This window comes from Polyergus mexicanus, unplaced genomic scaffold, assembly GCF_030449975.1.
Source record: "Polyergus mexicanus isolate NDT 795.1 unplaced genomic scaffold, iyPolMexi1.0 SCAF_3, whole genome shotgun sequence".
NCBI lineage: Eukaryota > Metazoa > Arthropoda > Insecta > Hymenoptera > Formicidae > Polyergus > Polyergus mexicanus.
In genome coordinates, this window is record NW_027223323.1 from 4,937,882 (window position 1) to 4,959,181 (window position 21,300).

Sequence of the window (21,300 nt, forward strand, 5' to 3'; positions counted from 1 at the left end):
TGCGATAAATCTTTGCGCGTGAAGCCATATTAAATGAAGATGCGTGTAAGAATTTAAATAAAAATTAAGTTGCTGCGTCTACACGCGATTTCGAAAATCTATACACGCGAGAGAAATCTTTCCAAGATGTTATACGTGGAAACTCTCGTCTATGACCTGCCTGGAGATGCATCAGTCCTGCGCATACGCGTAAAGTCTCTCGAGGGCCGTGTTATTTTAGAAAACTGCGTAGAAAACCCGATCACGCGCGCGAGAAGCTACATAATTTATCGATAGATTGTCTCTCCCAAGTCCGGCTTGATATTATATATACAATATATATATATACACAGTAGACAAGCATCGTTGAATAGTAGTGCGCAGGGTAAGGTTGCGTCCCCAACTGGGCGTTGGAGCGCAGGAGCAAAGGCACGGCAGGACAAACGGACGGCAACGGTCCGTAGAACGTGCCAACCGAGGGTTGTACTTGGCCGAAGACGCTCCTACGCGAGTATTGCGCTAGCTTAGTGACTTACGAGGCAACGTAGACTGAGGTGGCTAGGACGAAAACGACGGCACCCAGGTAAGCCGACTACTCTCCCTATCGGGACCAGACTGCGAACATCATCGAGTCTACAAATATCGTAGAATCTACCGTAGAATTCTCCTCCGCTCCGGCACTCTTCTCTCTTCAGGTCCGTTCACATTCGGTATATTCTACTCGCGTGTCTGGAGGATCCGTCGAGCTGTAGCTTCGCCGAGACAGCGAAACGAAATCGGTGTTTCGTCCGCGATCAACGAACTTCGTTTTGTCTCCTTCTCGCGTCTCCCCTTTTCTTAACGGAACTCTCTGTCTAATTTATACACGAAACTATAGTATCTAATCTCTCAAAAACACAATCAGTCTTTGATTTAATTAAAAAATTTATCGAGGATACGAAAAAGTAATGGAATGGTGCGTTGAATAACGTCCGCGTGTAACTTTCCGATCCGTAGATGAGGCTAAACGACACAAATGACTTTTTGCCTGCGACCAAAAATTGATTGATACCGATTTGTGAGTGTTTTAAAGCCTAAGTAGATATGTATAAAAAAAATAACGTAAGCTTATCGTGCGCGAGAGTCTCCTCTCCTTAAGCGATACGAGCCTCTGTCGCACAGCTTGTTCGATCATCATAGTAATTACCGAACGACGATTCGTCATCTCAAAGAACGAAAGAACATAGCTTCTTGCAATTTAGTCTTTGCTGTTCAGTAAATTGTTCCTAATCGACCACTTTATATGCGGATTTAGATTAATAGTTCAATCACCCACCGTAGGGATAATCTTCGTAGACATGCTACGCACGTAGAACATTACGCATTATATAACTACAAATAATTACACGTACGATAGATAATGTTGCCGCGAGAAACATTGGTTGATATATTAGCGTACAAAACACTTTGCTCTAAAAGGCACGTTTTCATATTTTCATGTATACTATAATCATATTATAGAATCATTATAAATTAAAAATATTACATTTTGAAACAAAACATAAAAACTTCTATGGCATATTCGTGTATACAATCAATATATTCGTGGTTTTTTTATTGTACTTGTTACCTAAAATATATTTAATGAAGAATAATCATGATGAGCATATATTAATCAAAATATATTTGTATCGAGAAATACGTGTATTAACGAAAACGTAGAAAGATTGAATTTTTATGTTTAATAAGATTGGTACTTTATATAAAAAACGCAAAGTTCTTTTTCACGCAAAAAGCTCTAGCTCTCGTTTTCCGCGAATAAACAAAAGAGTTCGCTCAATAAAAGCGTTCTAAACTATTATGGAGATGCACCACTGAAGCACTCACTGTACCGGGTATACCTACGAACGGAATTTCTTTCGAAAATCAATTTCGATCATTGATTATCGACCGGTACCAGTCTCTCTGTTGGCACTCGGGCCCTTTTCAATCCGATGCTTCTTTCGTGACTTAACCGACACGCACACCGGTATCATTACTATTGCCACCTCGAGATCGTTAATCTCATGATCGTCCTTGTTCCTTGTTTTTCTCATCGTGGAATAAATTATATTACGCTTTCTCGATTCGCGTCGAGTCGGGAACAGGAATCTCACTCCTCGCCAAAGACGATTAATTACACGAGAGATCTTGATCGAGCCGCTTTTTATTATACTGCATTTGTTTTGTACTACTTTAGCACTGTCACTATATTCGCCAGTTTATCGCTTATCAATACCTGGATAAAGCGATATCTCAAATACGACATATCGTCGTGATGTTTTCTGCCAGAAATAATCAACTTTAAACTTTAATGCGCGATATCCGCTACGCGAATCTCGTTCGCGAAACGCTCGAAAGGCGAGTAAATGGGTTAACATCCAGGAAGTATCGCTGCGCTATCGATAAACCGACACACGTGACAATCGCACATTGCTACCTGTCGCAGGTGATTCGAAGATGTTGCTCTGCGATAAATCCACTTCGTCCGCGACAAACTATACCTGGTGGTGCATTACCGTCCTTGTCATTAACTGTCGTTACCCCCGATGTATGCCTTTTTGTTTTGTCGTGGTATCGCTCGTTAAATTTAGATAACGCATGCAATGAATTCTAACTTTGCTTCCATACAAATAGAATAATATACGATTTTTCCTTTTTATATGATCGAGAAACGTGTGCGTTAACCAAATGGAATAATAATAATTTTATAATGTATGATATGTTGCATAAACGGGCGTAAAATAAAGTATAATTAACTGAGCCATTCGCATTCCCCAAGAGAGATGATTCAGGGTAAAATGGTCCAATGTGAAAAATGTAAACACATATAGAACAAGTAATTTATTTATACAAATGTGTCATACTTTGGTGTCGTTATATTTTTTTATTTAAGCGTAATCGAAATTATTTTCTTTCATTTAAATTGATCACGTAATGTCACGCTATTTATAGAACATCGAAACATCGAACTGTTACAACAGCGATGCGATAACAAATGAATACTTTTTTTCATCGTTAGCAACGATTAAAGCAATAAGTTCCGATGACGCGTCGCTCGATGCACCGAAAGTAAATTTGAAGATAATGATGCGAGCGAAGTTCCTTTTTTATCGCCGCGCGAGGAAGCCTCGCGATGGAAAATTGCATCGTGTTACTTGCCATTCGATGACCTGAATGTAGGTCCCTTAGAATACATGCATTGCGTGAGTCTGGTATCGATCGCGTGTAATCGACAAAAAATCTCAAAATTAGCGCATGCATGTCTCGCGCGCGAATCGTCTTCCTTCGCGAGAAAAAAAAAAAATAGAGAATATCGCTAACAAATGAATTGTTTCGTGTCTAACATTCTGCGGTTAACCGAACCAATCTTTTTCATATTTTAATCAAACGCAATAAACTTCTCGACAAGTTGTCGTGAAACTTTGCTGTTGTTCGCGTTGATAATGTTTTATACAGTGAGAAGAAATTAATACCATTCGCAATTAGTATTGTTAACAAATAGTAGTAATTAATTTTAATATCTTCAGAAATTATTCATTATTTGATCAAAAATAAATAAATCCTTAATTATAATACATTAAATGCATTTATAAAATAGTATCACAAGAGAGCTTCCCCCTTTAAGTAAAAAACACACTTTATTTTTTTACTATGTTCAATTGATGCTTTTATAACAATTCTTAATTATCTCCTATAGTTAATGTATTGTCACACGATACGACCGATATGTTATCGATTAATTTAACGATTAGTTCCGCAACTTGTAGCAACGCATTAAATGCAACCTTCCACCTTTGATAAAATCCTATTTTCCTCAACTTTGACGCTAATAGGAAGGTTATCTCGTACTGCCTCGATATCGCATCCACGATCGCTTCTTTAATTAAAAGCTAGTCGAAGTTGCGCCCTTCCTCCTGAAATTGAGGCCGATCTGGTCATTCGAGCGTCGCATAGAGAAATTCTCTTCACAGGGAGTCCTCTGCGTTCATTTAAACGTCAGCTTAGCCGTATTACACATGACGCATCTTTCTGTATATACACACGTGAATGATGGAGTCGAACACGCTCACCGAGTCGGATCAATAACTTCAGGAATGAGCACTTGTCGGTTACGCGCACGGAGCAGCCTGTTTCTGATCTAACGTCGGAAACGAAACCGGAAGTGGCTTTTCGCGCAAATTTGCAAATCTAGAAAAAGAAACGTTCGCGTTTGTCTCGAGAGACAGCTCGAATTTCACTCTTATCTAGCGATAAAACAACAGACACTGTAATAAAATTTCATGCGACAACTTTGAGGATTCAATACGCCTTTAATTCTGAATTAATTTGTCTTAATTTTGTCAAAGTTCGAATTATATTTTATGCAATAATGAAATACATGAAAAATACATTTTAAAAGGAAAAGACTGAAGATTTTTCGATAATTGGTCTCTAAATCTGAATTTTTATATAATTTAAAATAATCAAGATTGTCGGTCATAAAATAAGATAAACAATCTAACAGAACGAATTGCTTTCGCTAGTGCAGTTATTTCTAACGATCCAATAATACTTTGGCCACATGTTCGTCGTGATAGAGTTCCCACCATACGAAATTCCCACCATATAGAGATTCCTATCCGAAGACAGCATACAATATAGACGAAGATATGAAAATATATATTTTAAAAACTTTCATAGTCTTTAAAAGAGTGAAATAAAAGATCATATAAATTCGCATATTGATGAAGGGTGATGCCGAAATGTCTGGAGATTGTGCCACAAGGTTGAAAAACATGGTTAAAGTATTCGATAAAGTATATACGTTATAAACCTGCTTTTTATTTAATTGTGTATGATATCATCGGGCATTCTTAGGCCACTATACTTTATGCGTGCGAAAGGTTATTTTAAAGCTTATTTTATGTCTCCGACCGACTTAATTACTCGCAGACGGTGACGTGACTGACCGCAAGTAATTCGAATCACCCGCTAATAACTCGCATGCTATAAAATGAAAGTGATATTCAGAGCCATATTTTGTAAAAGCTTTTATCTCAATTAACAAATTATTTCAGTTATTCTAGAAAAAAATTTTTAATTATTTTACTTAAAAATTATTTACAAGAATACGTTTTATATTATTATATAAACGGTTTATATTTTACTTATATGGTTCATATCAAACATATAATTCATTAGATTTATATCTGTTTAAATTGGTTTTCTTTTTTTATCGGAAAGATTATATGATCTTGTTATTTAAATAAATTTATAAAAAATATATTTTTTACATAAGTAAACAATTGCTTGTGTCAAAAAATTATCTCATTTATACAAACTGCACTTTCTTCACGATAAGTAAAGTCACATGACAACGTTCCATGTGTTTACACAAAGATGATGAAACTTCAAGAAAGAGGTCAATGCCAAGTCCAAACGCAAATTCAAGATTAACGTTGTACGATGATGTCATAGCACAATGATTAATGGGCGATCAGAGTAAATTGCAACATTCTAAAAAAAATGAATAAGATCAATGCATTTTCGACCTGATAATTGAAGGAAGTGATCGTTAGACCCGTCCAATTGTTGGGAATTTACGAACGTTGCTCGTTTAGTTATCGTAGAACACAGACTTCTCGTTTCACGATAATTTTGCGACGTTATTTTTCAAGGTGAATTGCCAGCAACCGATCAGCAATACGATCTGTTTCGCTATTCGGCACTATTATGATCGTTCGCGTGTCTTCCCTCGTTTACATTCAATTTTAAGCCACTTTTGCCCACTCCTTAAAGTAGTACGCAGATAACTGCGATGCACCATACAACCCAAACATTCGAAGACTTGTTAGCAAAAGTCAATGTCCGAAAGATTCCTATTTGGATTCTATTTTTCTTTCTGATATGTCTGATAAAATTTTAGATAAGACATATTTTTATTTCGATATTTTAACTGTCACGTAGTTGTGACATTAATATTTTAATACTGTAATTTTAAGTTTTTTAAGTACAAATCTGATTTCGGCCGATTCCGAGATATTTCGCAAATTTTTAACAAGCATCAAGAGGCAAAGGACAGCGAACAAAATATTTTTCGCGTTTCAGAGTTTTAAATAAATCTAAATATATTTCCATATATACGTTCACATCGTTCGATATATATATTTTATCTTAATATTGTTCTTATAATGTTAAATTGAATGATCTAATTAAACGCATACTCTAATTAAATGCACACCTCTATCTATATATTCACTAGTAGAATATTCGCTTGTAAAACACTATTGGTAATTGTTCTCGGTTTGATTACTGTAATCTCATCATCGGCACACGTAATACCTGTTCGGCACGTAGAGCGCGTGATAATTTATAATTGAAGGTTACTATCATTGCACGCATTGTAGGATCATATTAAGTAGGCACTAATAGAATTATCGAGTATATCATATTTCCACCATGGATTATTCATAGTACTTAAACGTCCAGAATTTTCTCGGTATTATTCTTATATTATGATATACAAATATATATGCAAAAAAATATTGTCTCTCTCACATATTCCAGAAATTCTTCTGGAATAATGAATTGATAAGATCTAAATAGCATGTATTATACAATAGCAGAGAGAATGTATTATATAATCTTTTTTCATTAATTTCAATCTATTATTATAATCAACATTTATATTCAGTTATTATTTTATATTAAAAAATAATTATCTTTTTCGTTAAATAGCATCAAACATTTTGCATAATTTGTATACGATAAACTATTATTATATAAAATAATATAATCTATTTGTCTATATGTATTTTAATTTACTCGTAATATATTAATTGAAATAAACGCAAAATTATTATTTGACATGAAATTTTACGTTGAAGGTACTTTCCATTAGTCCGCCCCCATTTGACGCAAAATATATTTTCTTCCAACATACGTTCGATATTTCTCCAGCTGCTTTTATCACGCGTACAGTGTCTCCAGTAATACGTACAAGACACACAATAAGGATAGTCTTCGTTGTCACGTTATCCGACACGCTGCGACATTCATTCACTATGTAGCGGTGCATTGATGTCGATCGCTTTGTTTATCGCGCATATCAGGCGCACCTTTATAAAGAGCAGTTTGGTCACATGTTTACGCAACAGGTTTACGGGGAACCATATTGAGGCGAGTCGAGGTATATTCCATAAGAGTACAAGGGAAAAATCAGTATGGATTCGCAAGAAACCGCGAACAATATGGCCCAATCTGCTTCGGGCCACGAAGAAAATATGGTAAGCAACGAAAACGATGAGATATTATATATCAATAGATTGAATAATCATTAACAATAAAAAGATCTGCCGCTACGATGACAAGACGCGTGTGCTTAGATTATATTTTTATTACATTCTCTACATTTACCGGCGCAACGTTTATAATTATAAATCGCTCAATCACACAAAATAGAGTGAAGAAAATTGCAACTTGTCTGAGAGGATAACGAGAAGTTTGCCTGCTAACGTAACGTGCTCTATGTAGAGCGTCGTTCGAAACGATAGTCATTCGTGGCTCGATCCCATAACGACGAGCCGAAAGTAAAACGGTGGCAGGCACGGTATAGAAATGGCACGGCGAGACGTCACCAATCCGCATTTTATCAAAAGATCGATAAACTCAGGGCCACTATCACAAATTTCGACTGCCATCGGTGTCTTTCTCTCTCTCTCTCTAGTCCCTCTTTTGCGCGATTTCTACATTGTTGTCATCGTACAAAATACGATGTTATCTTCGTGCGAATTAACTCGCAACACGAAATGTCACATGTTATAAATTAACTAAATTGAATTGAAAATACGATGATGACAGCGAACGATGCCTAACGTTGTTCAGACGCGTTATGCAAAATAACGCCGAGAAAGTCAACGGTAGATCCGCGATATAAATTAACGGCTCGGATAACACAGGGAATAAAGCGAATGTCTGTACACAATGCGGTCTCCAATTCGAATCGTAACGCGACGAAAAGATCGATGGGCCTAAGGTCAGGGTTAATATTGTCGATCGCAATTTACTATGTTGCACTGATAACCTTCAGTTTCGTTTCTTAGTCATGTGACAATGATGTTCGAGATTAAAAATCAAATTGTAATCACATTGCGAGCACATTTCCGATGCCAAAAGCAATGAGGTATGGCATTTACATATAGATAATATAATATAAAAATTTTGAGTTAAACTAGCATAGCTTATTCATAAATCTATCTAATGAAAAAAAGGTAATATTAGCAACACACGTAAAACATAAATAGGAAATCACAAATAATTACACTCGTAAATTTATTCGTCCCGGCTATCTTCGTTCAGGGATCGTAACAAATCTATAAGTTTAAATTGAAATACCAAAAATATATAATCTCGTTCATAATAATGAATTATTAGAATTGCATTCATGAAAATTTAATACTCGATACCTGTCTTTAAACGAAATAGTATAATATGGATTCTCGTACAATTGTAATTCTAGAATTAAAAACGAACTTTATTGACTTAAGATATAGCGCAAATGCATTAGAACTATCTCTAAAAGCTCATCGGTTCTTTATAAAATTGATTCATCATAGCAAATCATCGTCGAGCACATGTTCTTGTGCAAGTATACGCGACACGAGCTATTCTTCCGCAGGTGAAGCCAAACCAAGTTCTTTCACCACTGCAAGGCTTTCAGGCGAGACCGCAAGGTCCGCCACCGTCTCCCAGAAATTCGATAAATAATGGTCCCATAGGCGCACCTCGACCGGGACAACTATTACGCCGATTGGACAGTCGTTCTTCCTTAGGTCCGTCGCCGGCCTCGGGTCAATTCGTACAGCTTAGATCTTACGGTCCGCCGAGACCACCAGGGAGTTCCTTCCCTCCAAGGTCACTGCAGCCCGGTCAACTGTCTCCGCAGAATCCGCTGCATCCCTCGAATCAACGTTTCGTGTATTCCCCGGGAATTCGCGGTCCCCCGCCGCAAGGAGCAGGAGGTCAACGACCACCCTTTGCCGGTAATCAGCAGGTATATCAGCAGCAACAACAGCAGCAGCAACGAGGCAGCAACGATCCGCGATTTCAACGACCTGATATCGCGCCCGAAAACGGGCCTCGACGACCTAGTCAAGAATCCGTTTTCCCTAGGCAGTTACTGAGAAATGACTCATCGCTGAGCCTGCAACGACAGCATCTTTCGTCGAACGAGGAGATCAAGCAGCCGACACGACCGCGCATTGTCATCGAAAAAATGGCGGATATAAACGAGATCAACGTTGATAAACCAGAGAGTTATTTACAGAGAAAGAAGTCTGATGTCCATGAAAACGGCGAAAATGACGACGATGACGATGTCGTGATGGATAACGAGAAGTTACCGCGACACAATCAGGATGACATTCCTGAGGGACTGGTAAACGGTTCCAAGTCACCCTTAATTCCAACAAAACCCATGATCCGACCGGGAACGGCGACTATCGAAAAAACGAGTAAATATCATGATAAAATATCGAAAGAGTTTGATGAGGATACGGCATCAATAATTTCTCAAAGCAGACCTTCCTCCGCAGTAAATGATGATAAAGAAGAAAGAAAAGATGAAAAACTCTTTAGCAGACCCCCATCAAGTAAAGAGATTGATATCGTCGAGAATTTGACAGAAGATTTTACAAGAGATGAAGTAAATGTGCTGCTCGTCGACGACTCAATGAATAATGAAACACCGAGCGCTATGTTGACATCCGAACTAATTGAAGAAATTGAAGAAATTCCAAAGCCAAGCAGTCCGTATAACGATAACGCATTTGGGAACGTCGAACAAAGCTTGAAGACTCCTTCAAAATCTTCCGACAATTCGCGTTCTATCACACCATCTTATCTGGACACACTTCAGAACGCAGAACAGGCAGTATCGAGGACTCCATCCAGGACCTCGGACATGTCACGTTCCAGCACCCCGGCGCATCTGGACGCACCCGAAAACGCGGAGCAGAATAAAACTCCCGATAAGTCGCGTTCCAGCACTCCGGCAGGATTGGAGCCTCACGGAAATGCGGAACAGGAATCGAAAACGTTGATCAAGACGCCGAATAAGTCGCGCGCGAATACTCCAGCCGAATCGCAGCTGCTTGGAAATGCGGAACAAGAATCAAAAACGCCTATCAAGACGCTGGATAAATCGCGCGCGAATACTCCAGCCGAATCGCAGCTGCTTGGAAATGCGGAACAAGAATCAAAAACGCCTATCAAGACGCCGGATAAATCGCGCGCGAATACTCCAGCCGGATCGGAGCCGCTTGGAAACGCGGAACAAGAGTCGAAAACGCCGGATAAGTATTCGCGCGCAAGTACTCCAGCCGCTCAGCTAGCACCATCTTCAAATGCGGAGAAAGAACCGCATTTAACCCCGACAAAGGTGTCCGACAAGTCGCGCTCAAGCACGCCAACCGGAATAGAATCGAGTGGTGGCGAAACTTCCATCGAGAATCCACAGCACGACAAATCTGGCAAAGATACTCTGCAAGTGAAAGAGTCCAGCAGACCGGCCTCGTCGTTGCGTTCGCCTAACTCAGGGATCGGCAAAGACGACAAGTCGTCACCGAAATCCCCGAGATCACCTACGATACCGGAGGGTCAAGGTAAATTATCGATGGCGGGATCAGTAATCTCGCCAAGATCGCCTGAAGGTGTGAAGGGCTTCGATAACGGGGAAAAAAGGTCGTTATCTTCCGGTGGTAGCCCTCGATTGTCGAACTCTCCGAAATCACCTACGAAACAGACAGAGGATGAGAAGAAAAAGAAAACGTCCTTTGTCGAAACCATCGTGAAGAAATCGGTAGAAATAGCAGACACGGCACCGATCCTGATTGCGACATCTCCGTCGAAGTCTACCACTCCAACGATCAAAACTCCACGTCCGCAAACACCGGCGAAACTGGACGACGAGAAAAAGTCTGCGAAGAAAAAAGGTTCTTGTGTTTACGCGCGGAATAAAAGGCGAAACATGAATACCAAACATTAATTCGTTCGCTTCGCGAACAACAGTTTATTCGATTTGTCTGTATTTATTCATTAAGAAAAATTCAAACGCACTATTTTTCCGTCTTTTAATTCGGCAAATTTAATATTAAAATATACGACATATAGATTTCACTATAAAATTAATTTTATACAAGAAATTATATTTCTACTATATATATTCTATTATACGTATTTGAAACTTGATTACTACAATTCTGTATTCGAGATTATCGAGATTTTGCTTCGGTGCGACACAGCTCTGTCGTATGCATGCCTTCAATTAATCATTACGATGTATCAATATATTATTTTTCTTTCCACAGCGATCCAAAATGGCAGCGAATCGCAAGCTAACGCGGTAAATATCATTCTCTGCCTTCTTCCACACTTCTTATATATCATACGACATACTAAAGTATTTTTTTTTTTTCACGACAAATTTTCAAATTGTTCCAAATAGGCATCGACTGCAAATGGAGTAGCAGAATCGCCAACCAAAAGATCTAAAGAAAGCGACAAGAGATCGACGGCTGGATCGCCTACGAAATCACCTAGCAAATCTGTTAAATCATTACCGCGAACTCCCGACACGCCTTCGTCGACTGCCCAGGAGAAAAAAAGTAAGTAGTTTTTGTTTCGTTAATTTAACAACGGACTGACCTATATCTCATGTGAGCAAAATCTTATGTCACGCCATTTCAACACAGTAAGACGTTTGATTAATATCCTAATAATTCCGACGTATAATCCTGGTTTTATATAAATATAATCGGCATCTCTTTTACATCGCTGAGAAATTGGACTGAATGCTATAGAAAGAATTAGAGAGTAAGGAAAATATTTAAAAAGTCAAACCTTACTTCACTAACGTAACATCTGTTCCAATAACCGTGTACCTTCTAATCGTACAGAAGTACCGATGAACAAAGTTCAAGTTGGCGCTGCGCCTTCCCCTAATCTGAAGACTGTGCGATCGAAAATCGGTTCTCTGGACAACGCGAGTTATAAACCGGGCGGCGGCAAAGTGAAGATAGAGAACAGGAAGTTGGACTTCAGCAAAGCGCAACCGAAAATCGCCGCGAAGAATGATAAATACACGCCTAGCGGTGGCGACAAAAAGGTTCATCCCTTTCGAAACCGTTATTAAATTAATCGATTTATATCAATAATACATATTTTTGCGTTTATACTTGTTTATTAGAATATCTTTGTTTTTTTTCCCCTTCTTCTTCTTATTGACACACGTTTGATATTGAAAATACATTGAGAAGATATTGATTAGAACTATCGTCAAATTTTTCGTAGATCTCTCAAGTAAAACTTCAATGGAATGCTAAACCCAAGGTCGGCTCCTTGGAAAACGCAACTTACAAGCCAGGCGGTGGTGACAAGAAAATCGAGACGGTAAAACTCGATTTCAAAGACAAGGCGAAACCTAAAGTCGGATCCAAAGAAAATGCGAAACATGTTCCTGGTGGCGGCGCCGTTAAGGTGAGATCTCCTGCTCGATAATTCGATTACGTATTTACAATATGTAGCTTAAAAACCAATGTTTATTGCAACCAGTTATATAACCAAATATATTAATCACTTTTTTATTTTTTTATTTTTTTTTCTGATACGTTCTCATACAAAGAATCGTTTAGTAAGAATCCTTTAATCAAGATCCCTAATTAAAATATAAAGCATTATTATCTTTTATTTTTATGCTTTAATTCATAATATTAGCACGTAATCGTATCATTTTTTGCATCATATCTAAAAACAATTAACGTTGGAAATAATCATTAATAACTTAACGCATGCAGTTATATGTATGCCTTTAGATTTACATTTTTATTAATATTTTTACCGTTAGTACATATTTTATAATTATCTAGACAAAGGAGTAATACAGCTGCTGTTTATTACTATAGATCGTTGCATAAAAATTCTTATATTCATTAATTGCAGATGGCTTCATTAGAATAGAATCCATTACAAATGCAATACTCACTTGGTTCATTATGTCACAAAAGCATCTAAGATAATTATTCAGTAATATACAATATTATTTAAATTTCATTGAATGAATTGCATGCGGAATGCTATTTCGGATAAACGGACAATTCATACTTTAAAGCGAAGTTGATAAGTTTCCAGGTTGAATAATCCAATGATCCACGCACAACTTGGAATTTATTAATTTTACTTTATAAGCGTCCAAATTTCTAGACTAAGAATAATATACGGTTTGTCGATTCTATCGCACGTGAATTCCGTTGATGATTTTAAAGTCCGAATCGAAAAATATTACCATTGGAAGCTAGAAAACTGAATTGTACTAATTCGTATGCATGTGTCGTCTCTCGTCATTATTAACAAGTCATTGTTATTTTTTGGTGTTCAGTCTGCGACTCCGCCTAAGACACCGCAGGAAACGAAGAACGACGTAAGTACGTTGTACACAGCTAACGGAATAGTGTATGAATTATGCATACCATAAATGTGTGTCGCTTTCTGTATCTTTTTCTTCATCCCGTGTTTTTATTCGTCTGGTCTGGCCTTCGCCTGATCGTGACATTTTGAGAGGCGAAAAATTAATTTCTTGTATTTCATCGCGAAATCGCGGAGGTAAAATCAATGCATGTAAAAAAACAAACACGACTAAATAAAAACGCGTCTGCATATATCGCGTACGTCAATAATCTACCCTGAAAATCGCTATTTATAATTGGTGTAATAAATCGCGGCCAGTTTACTTCCACGATTTACGAGATACGAAAATGTGCTTATCATCACTTTGCAATCGGTAAAGTTCTATCTATATCGCCGGATATAGACGTAAGTAAAATGTATACATTGGATGGAAAATTTAAGCATGTTTCTGCATGTTTCCAAATTTATATATTTAGATTTTAGACCCTTCAGTTCAATATCATTTACTTCCTGTTATATATATATATTGTATATATCGCGCTTTTAACCCATTCTTAATTATATTGAGCCAGTAAATATACCGTAAATGAACAAGAAATATATTCTATTATTGCTTGTTCGACTATTTGGAAAAAAAAAAATGTAAAAAATCTCTTATTTCTCAGCTTTTTTTTTATTTCCACTGTCTCCTCTAATCGCTTATTAAATAGAATTTTATCAACGGACAAATAATATGGCGGGTCGTACCATCTTTCAGATCCCGACCCAAAAAATAGATATCAAGGCCGAAAGTAAGATTGGTTCATTGGACAATGTGAAGCATAAGCCGGGCGGTGGCGAAAAAAAGATTTTCAACGACAGAGACTATCTTCGGCAAACGAGCTCTAACGTGGAAAGCTTGAACGGTAGCGGATCTCAGGTATGTGTGCAAAATATAAATAAAAAGTCTTGAGAATAATTTCGTTGCAAAATTCTTTCCGACTTTTGCACGCGACGGACGCTCCGACGTGTTCTTCTCACAATTTTTAGTGAAACACATCGCGATAATGAAAAATTCTAGTTCGATAAGATGATATTGCTTCTCGAGATTTTTCGCATATAACATTTGTGTGCACTATGTGCTTAAACACGCGTTGCATGCGTCTTCGCAATACAGCGCACGCTCAATATCATGGACCCCTACACCTATAGATAAATAATATGTCACAAAAGTAAATGAAACAATATTCGCGAAATATAGAGTTTGTAGGATACTAAAAAAATTAAAGTCTCTTTTAAGAATTAGAATTTATTGATTCACTTTAGTTATAAATTTTATTTTGCGAAAATACAATATCGTCCACTGATTAGGCTGATTTTTGCATCCATTCTTACAGAAATAACGAATGTATAACGCTTTCTACAATGCCTTCCTTTCTTATTTTTAAAACTACATTCTACCGATATTATTTCTACTGGTTGTTACCTTCGCAAAAGTGCGCCTATCGTGAGATTACAATCTTCATAAAGTACATTATCTGCGCCTCAAAAATGAGCAAGATTAACTGTAGAATAACTACTGTTTTGTTAGTTAACTGTCTGTCTAAATTTTATTTTTAACAAGACAGAGAAGAAAAGGCTGCGCAGAATCAGTTAATAAATTACGATTAAAATTAATTAATGTCAAAAAAATCGATCCTAAATCGACTAGTGCGCATTAATCAGGATAAGCCGCGTGAAATAAAACGGCACACATCGTTGAAACATTATCTGATTGAATTATTAGAATAATGTTTAACGACAATATTGACGGGATTAAATTATCTACGATGGGATTAAAAGAGGGATATTTATCTAGTCAATTTACACAATTCGCAAGGATGCCGCAGGCTTAATCCTGATGTCTTGTGCCCGCAGAGCCCCGTGCCCTCCGGCGCGATCACCAACTCCGGCAAGAATGGCCTGCCAGCCTCGGACGAGAACCTGAACCAGGAATGCTAGGTCACGAAAAGTCGGCCGATAGACCCGCTTTAACTATATCATTTGCATACGATTAATCATGTTTACCTATTCAACCCCCTTTAGAGGACGAACGAGCGCGGTCCTCGCACGCGCCTGATCGAGAGCGATATTGAGACAGACGGCGCACGGAACTCCTCGGTAAAACGGAGCATTGCGATCGATATCTCTCGTCTACGCGCGAATGATGGAATTTTTCGCGACGGGCAAACTTAATCAACGAACGTAGCAATATACGTTGATTGCATTGATTTGTTGTTAAGTCGAGCGCGAATTCCAAATGTGCATCTTACCCTGCATTTGCAGCAACTTTTAATGGTCTTTAGAGAAAAAAAAAAAAAAAAGGTGAATAAGTCATAGTAAAAAAAAGAAACATTCTACAATATAATACACATACACATAATATATTTATCGTATCATGCATAATAACGTCTCTTTTATTACGTAAATACGTAAATTATAAAATACGCGAGAGATTGCGAAAAATGACCGAGAAGAATTTTTATTAATGTATAGCAGTAAAGAGAAAAAGGGAGATTTAAAAAACAATTTTCGCACACAAACTCTTTATTTTTTTAAGTAATGACTTTCTCCATCGAGCGTTATATTCTTGTCACACAGCGCTCCTTCCTGCAATTTTCTTAATCGTTAATACCGGCGTTTCTTTTACGCGCGTCCGCCGTTACTACGTAAATATGAATATTTACAAGTTACCGATTTTTGATACGCATTTGTGTGCCATAAGAAAACTGATATTACGATGCATCACGAGTTTATTATTCACGAGTTTATTATTATCAGGCTGCAATGATACATTCATAATCTATTGCAATTGATCAGGCATGGTACGATATAATCGCTTAAGAAGTTAAATCAATAATACACGATAAGAATAAAAAAACGTATCGACGTAAAACGAGTGAAACTATATAAACAAATTCAAATTTCTTATCATACTTGATTTTGCGAAAAACGTCATTATAATATCATCTTGAATCTTTGTTATTCAATTTATAGTATCGCTGGCGGTATCTAATATATAGCGGGTGTGACACTGTTTTATTTTTTATTCTCATTTCATTTAATTCACGATATCGCTACAGTTTCTTATTTATTTCTTTATACAAATATTCATACAATAAAAAATGAAAGTACAACGATCACAAATCCGTGCGTCATTGTTAACGTAGGAAGTACCATCACACGTGCACGTCCTCTCAAGGGAAATAGACGTTTTAGAAAAAAAAAAAAAAAAAAAACATTAATTTTCACGTGAGGAAGTCTTAACAGCCAATGCGCCTCGGTATCACGCATTATATATGTCGTATTTCATTGTCGTCATGCAGCGACATCGGATAATTGAATCGCGAACGACGGTGCGTAGTTACCGCAAGATATAATTTTCGTTCGACGTGGTCGATCCCATGATTTCTGAAAACACGTGAGAGACTACAGAACACAGATAGCAATCTCGATCGACGTAGAATGGATCACGAGAGAGCCAACGCGTTGCACTAATAGTCGATTAATCGGTTAGATAACTCTGTAGCTTTTTCGCTCTATCTACATTACGGCCACGGTGACGATAAAGAGGAGGATCGCGAAATCTGTATCGCACGGAGTTTTTCACGCGGAGTTATCAAGTTATCAAAATTAATTCGGTGCAACGCGGCCGAGAGAGATTGAGTTAGAGTTTCGGGTAAAAGAAAAGGTGCCAGAAGATAGAGAAGAAGCCCGCGTTTAACACGCGGGTTAATCGCGTCGAAATCCGCGCGAGACATCCGTCTATATACACGGGGCTGATGACAGATTGCGCTTGTAGAGAGACGACAGAATATACGAAATATTCGTGTAAACCTTATTGTAGATACGTAATCGATACATACGCTATCCCGCAGGGTTGGGAAGTAACGCGTTACTTGTAACGTCGTTACCGTTACAGTTACTTTTTTTCGTTAACGATCGTTACTTTTTTCTGTTTGTAACGATAACGGTAACGTCGTTACATTTTTACAGTAACGGTAACGAATTAGCCGTTACTTTCATCGTTATTTTTTTGGTTTTTATTATCTTATATCTATTCAATGGATGTTTTTTTTTTTTGAAAAATATTTTGTAGCCTTCTATCATAGGCTGCATTCCGATAATCACTGCCAGTACTGAAAATCTATAGTAACGTAAATTATAGATTTTACAATACTGACAATGAATATTGGGATACACTCTTAATAATATCAATATTTCTCTTATCAATATTTAAAAATAATGTTTGATAAAAATTTTCAACAAAATTGAAATTTGTAAATTACAATTTAAATTCCTATAAAGATAAGTATATTAAAAAGTAAAGATATTAATATAAAAAATTAGAATCATTAAATAAGTTTAATATAAAAAGCGCTTGCTATATAGTGACTAATTTAGAGTTTTTAATTGTAACATAGATTATTACATTTAATATTGATTACTAAATAATTTTATAATCTAATAGCTTATTTTAGCATTACAAAAAACAAAAACATAACGGAAAAGTAACGAATCGTTACTTTTTAAGTAACGGTAACGGTAACGCGTTACTTTTTAAAATCAGTAACGAGTAACGGTAACGAGTTACTTTTTACAAAAAATAACGGTAACGGTGACGCGTTACTTTTATAGAGTAACGTTCCCAACCCTGCTATCCCGTTACATCCTCTACGAATATATAACGTAACACCTCGGATGCGTAAGCATCTGGGAAACGGTAATGGTGAGTGTACGTCGACGGAGAGGAGAGATCGATGATGAAAAATGTCCGAGTCGCGCGAGATCACGCCAAAAATAAAAATCTCTCACTTACGTCACTACTAGCTTAGGTACCTCGTACAATTTACACGTTGCTAGCAAGAGAGAAAGAAAGAAAGAAAGAGAGATATGTATAACACATTATTTACGCTATATTGCTTCCACATGAATTATTAAGAAATACTTTTTGATTCAATTAACATGCGATACACTTCACGGAGACATAATGATAATTAACGTTAGATTAATTGTCGTAATTGTCACAAGTTACCACTTCGTACGAATGCAATAGTGTAACGATTATCCAGCGTACCCTGGACTATGATTGCTGGTGAGGTATTATAATAATATTTTTGTTTTTAAATTTAAATTTTCGTTCTTTATTTCTCAACGCTCCCGCCGAAAGCATCCTCCGATCTCGCTAAAGAAATAGCTGCGCCCCTTTTATCTTTATAAAAAAATATATGTAGAATGCAATTTAGCCGAAGTATCTAAATGTCTATTGCCAAATATAAAACATACACATAAAAATACGTATAATCGTCGTCACGCGATGGGTAACATCCAGGAGTAAGACTTTTGTCCATATTTTATTAAAATGGTTCCATCAAAGTTGTCCATAAATTCTCTAATTTGTAACGTCCCGCGACAAAAATTCTTAAAAAAAAATTAATAAATTGAAACTGACTAGCGGACATTTATATCATTTATGAAATTAGTCTTTATTTTTAGAATTAAATTTAATTCTCTTTGTGTGTATTATAATAATACAGAAAAAGAGATAAAAGAATATACAATAATCTTTTAATAAGGTCCTTTATAATATATTTCTTTTCTTATATTGCATTTAAGACATAATAAGCTCAGATTTAATTACCGTTTCAAAGATGAGAAATTCAACTTTGCAGAACCTGTCAGTTCTTTCAAAATTAATTACTTCGTGCAAGAGAGATTTACATTACGAAGATTTAATATCGACACGATCCTAAAACTAATCCTTGCTGAAGTTTGGCACGAACGGTACCAGCAATCACGAAAATCCTCAATCCTTCCTTACCAATGTCTACTTAGACGTATTTTAGAAAACTTACCACTTTAAAAGGATAATACGCACAGCGTGTGAATCACCCTCACAATTCACCTCCAAGGTCTGCAAAAGCATCGCCATCACTCACCGCCTGTCAGCCAAGAGGTCAGTCTGCACACACTATGTAATTTTTGCTAACAAGAGGGATGCATCCAGTATTAGAGCTCACTGAATAATCAATGTATATTACTAGATGCATCCAAATACATTAAATTATCCAAGTGCATTGTGTTTTCCACTTATCGAATGTTTAAAAATAAATTATCGTCGCAATTCCAGCCTGAGACTCCCGTGAATGATCGCCATTTTCCAAACGATTCAAAGATCGGCGACAATGAGATACTTCAGCCTCAACCGCCACCCTCCACGCCGACCAAAGCACGTGGCGTTACGTCACCCTCGTCCATTGTAACACCCCGAGCCGTTAGAAGCGGTTTGGCCAAATCTCCGGAGTCCACAATGTCCGGAAGGCAACTCGTGCAAGAGACGGAGGGTCTAACCCTCGCGAACGGACGAGCATCCAAAACACCCTCGCCAGATGCAACGAATGACAGAAACACACCGAAGGGTCGCTCGCCGAGATCGCCGCGTCCACCCAGCAGCTTGCGCGTTAAATCCGTCGATGATAAGACCTTCCTCAACACTCCTAAAAAAACATCCCCCGATAGACCGGGCAAAACGTATCCCGGCACATCTAGCAAGACGTCTCCCGGCACACCTAGCAAGACGTCTCCCGACACACCTAGCAAGACGTCTCCCGACACACCTAGCAAAACGTCTCCCGGCACACCTAGCAAAACATCTTCCGGCACACCGAGAAAAACCTCGTCCCCCAGAGAGTTGCATCTTCCGAAACTCGCATCTTCGCCGATACCGCAAGAAGCAAGTCCAACAGCTCCCGAAATTCACTCGAAAATTACTTTACCCAAACTGATCGAGCCATCCTCGAAAGCTACCCGAATGGCGTATTAGAATAAAATATACGACAAGCTTTCTAGCACTTATGTTAACACAAGATATCTCAGATAACTCGCATTTTCTTTCTGCTGCTTTTTTTCCATTTGAAATTAATTTTTTTTTAAATCTGAGTTTTTGTCACAAATTTTCAAAGTAAAATATTTTTATTTATTCATAGTTCTAGAACTTAATCCCTCGTAAATATAAAAACTATTGACGTCTCAATATTTTTATATTAAGAAAAAAATTACTTCAAATTAACTTATAAACTCGTATTTCGTATATAAAAGCAAATGCGAGGATGCTTGGAGCATCTTGTATATTTTATGAAAGTGAGTGCAAAAAGTAATAATTTAGACAACAAATAACAGTAGAAAATCAGTAAAGAATTATACTTGCCAGAGTAGATGTCTTTTTTTTATTGACTAATATAATTCTAATATAAAAGTTAAAGAAAGTAAATTTTTTTATCATAGAGAGAAAGAGAGAAATAATTTCTTAATCAAATATTAATAGATTCGATTCGAAAGTAAAGTGATAATTCATGGCAAGACGGAATAAAGACTTGATCTTCTTTGCAAGTCTTATATTTTCCCAACTAAATCTTTAATTTTTCCAACCCCGTATCTTCTACCATATGGAAGATTAACTTCTAACGGGTGTTGAAAACAAAAGTGCCAGATAGAGATATATCACTGACCTTTGTTAGTTATTAAAGCGATATTATTTTTATGTCATAAATATTTCTGATATTCGTTTTTTTATTTTATTTTTAATAAAAATCAATAGTATATATGAATAATTTTCAAAAAAATATTTTTTCATTATAAATTTTTTTATAAAATATCTTTAACAATTTGTTTATGAATCAATAACTTCTATGCTTAATATCGTGCAACATTCGAAAATACAGAAGAAGTAAAAAAGATATATTGTTTGCAAAATATAATCTAAATATACGCATATATATTGCAATGAGTGGGAAATTAAAAGGAAATATGGAAAATAAAGCGAGGAAAAAATTGCAAATTAAT

The 21,300-nt window shown here is 36.9% G+C and overlaps 1 protein-coding gene across 4 annotated transcripts; it reads left to right on the top strand.

Moving 5' to 3' along the window:
* Positions 1 to 381: 381 nt before the first annotated feature.
* Positions 382 to 21,300, top strand: Tau (microtubule-associated protein tau). Of its 4 annotated transcripts, none has more exons than XM_070316052.1 (10): positions 382 to 562; positions 7,137 to 7,265; positions 8,657 to 10,970; positions 11,346 to 11,380; positions 11,483 to 11,642; positions 11,934 to 12,142; positions 12,328 to 12,513; positions 13,412 to 13,453; positions 14,198 to 14,359; positions 19,589 to 21,299. In XM_070316052.1, the coding sequence occupies exons 2-10, from the start codon at positions 7,203 to 7,205 to the stop codon at positions 20,279 to 20,281; spliced, it is 3,864 nt and encodes a 1,287-aa protein (XP_070172153.1). In that variant the 5' UTR covers positions 382 to 562; positions 7,137 to 7,202; the 3' UTR covers positions 20,282 to 21,299. The 4 variants fall into 4 exon arrangements, 3 of the variants coding, with proteins under 3 accessions (XP_070172153.1, XP_070172154.1, XP_070172152.1); XR_011448898.1 differs by lacking the exon at positions 382 to 562 and adding an exon at positions 15,337 to 19,414 and having other exon boundaries at positions 6,861 to 7,265; positions 19,589 to 19,678; XM_070316051.1 differs by lacking the exon at positions 382 to 562 and having other exon boundaries at positions 6,853 to 7,265.

Excerpts from the sequence above, each read along its gene's own strand:
- Tau (XM_070316052.1), top strand. The coding sequence starts at position 7,203 with ATGGATTCGCAAGAAACCGCGAACAATATGGCCCAATCTGCTTCGGGC. Across the intron at positions 10,971-11,345 it reads AAAGTCTGCGAAGAAAAAAG|CGATCCAAAATGGCAGCGAA; the intron begins GTTCTTGTGTTT and ends TTCTTTCCACAG. Across the intron at positions 12,514-13,411 it reads CTGGTGGCGGCGCCGTTAAG|TCTGCGACTCCGCCTAAGAC; the intron begins GTGAGATCTCCT and ends TTTGGTGTTCAG.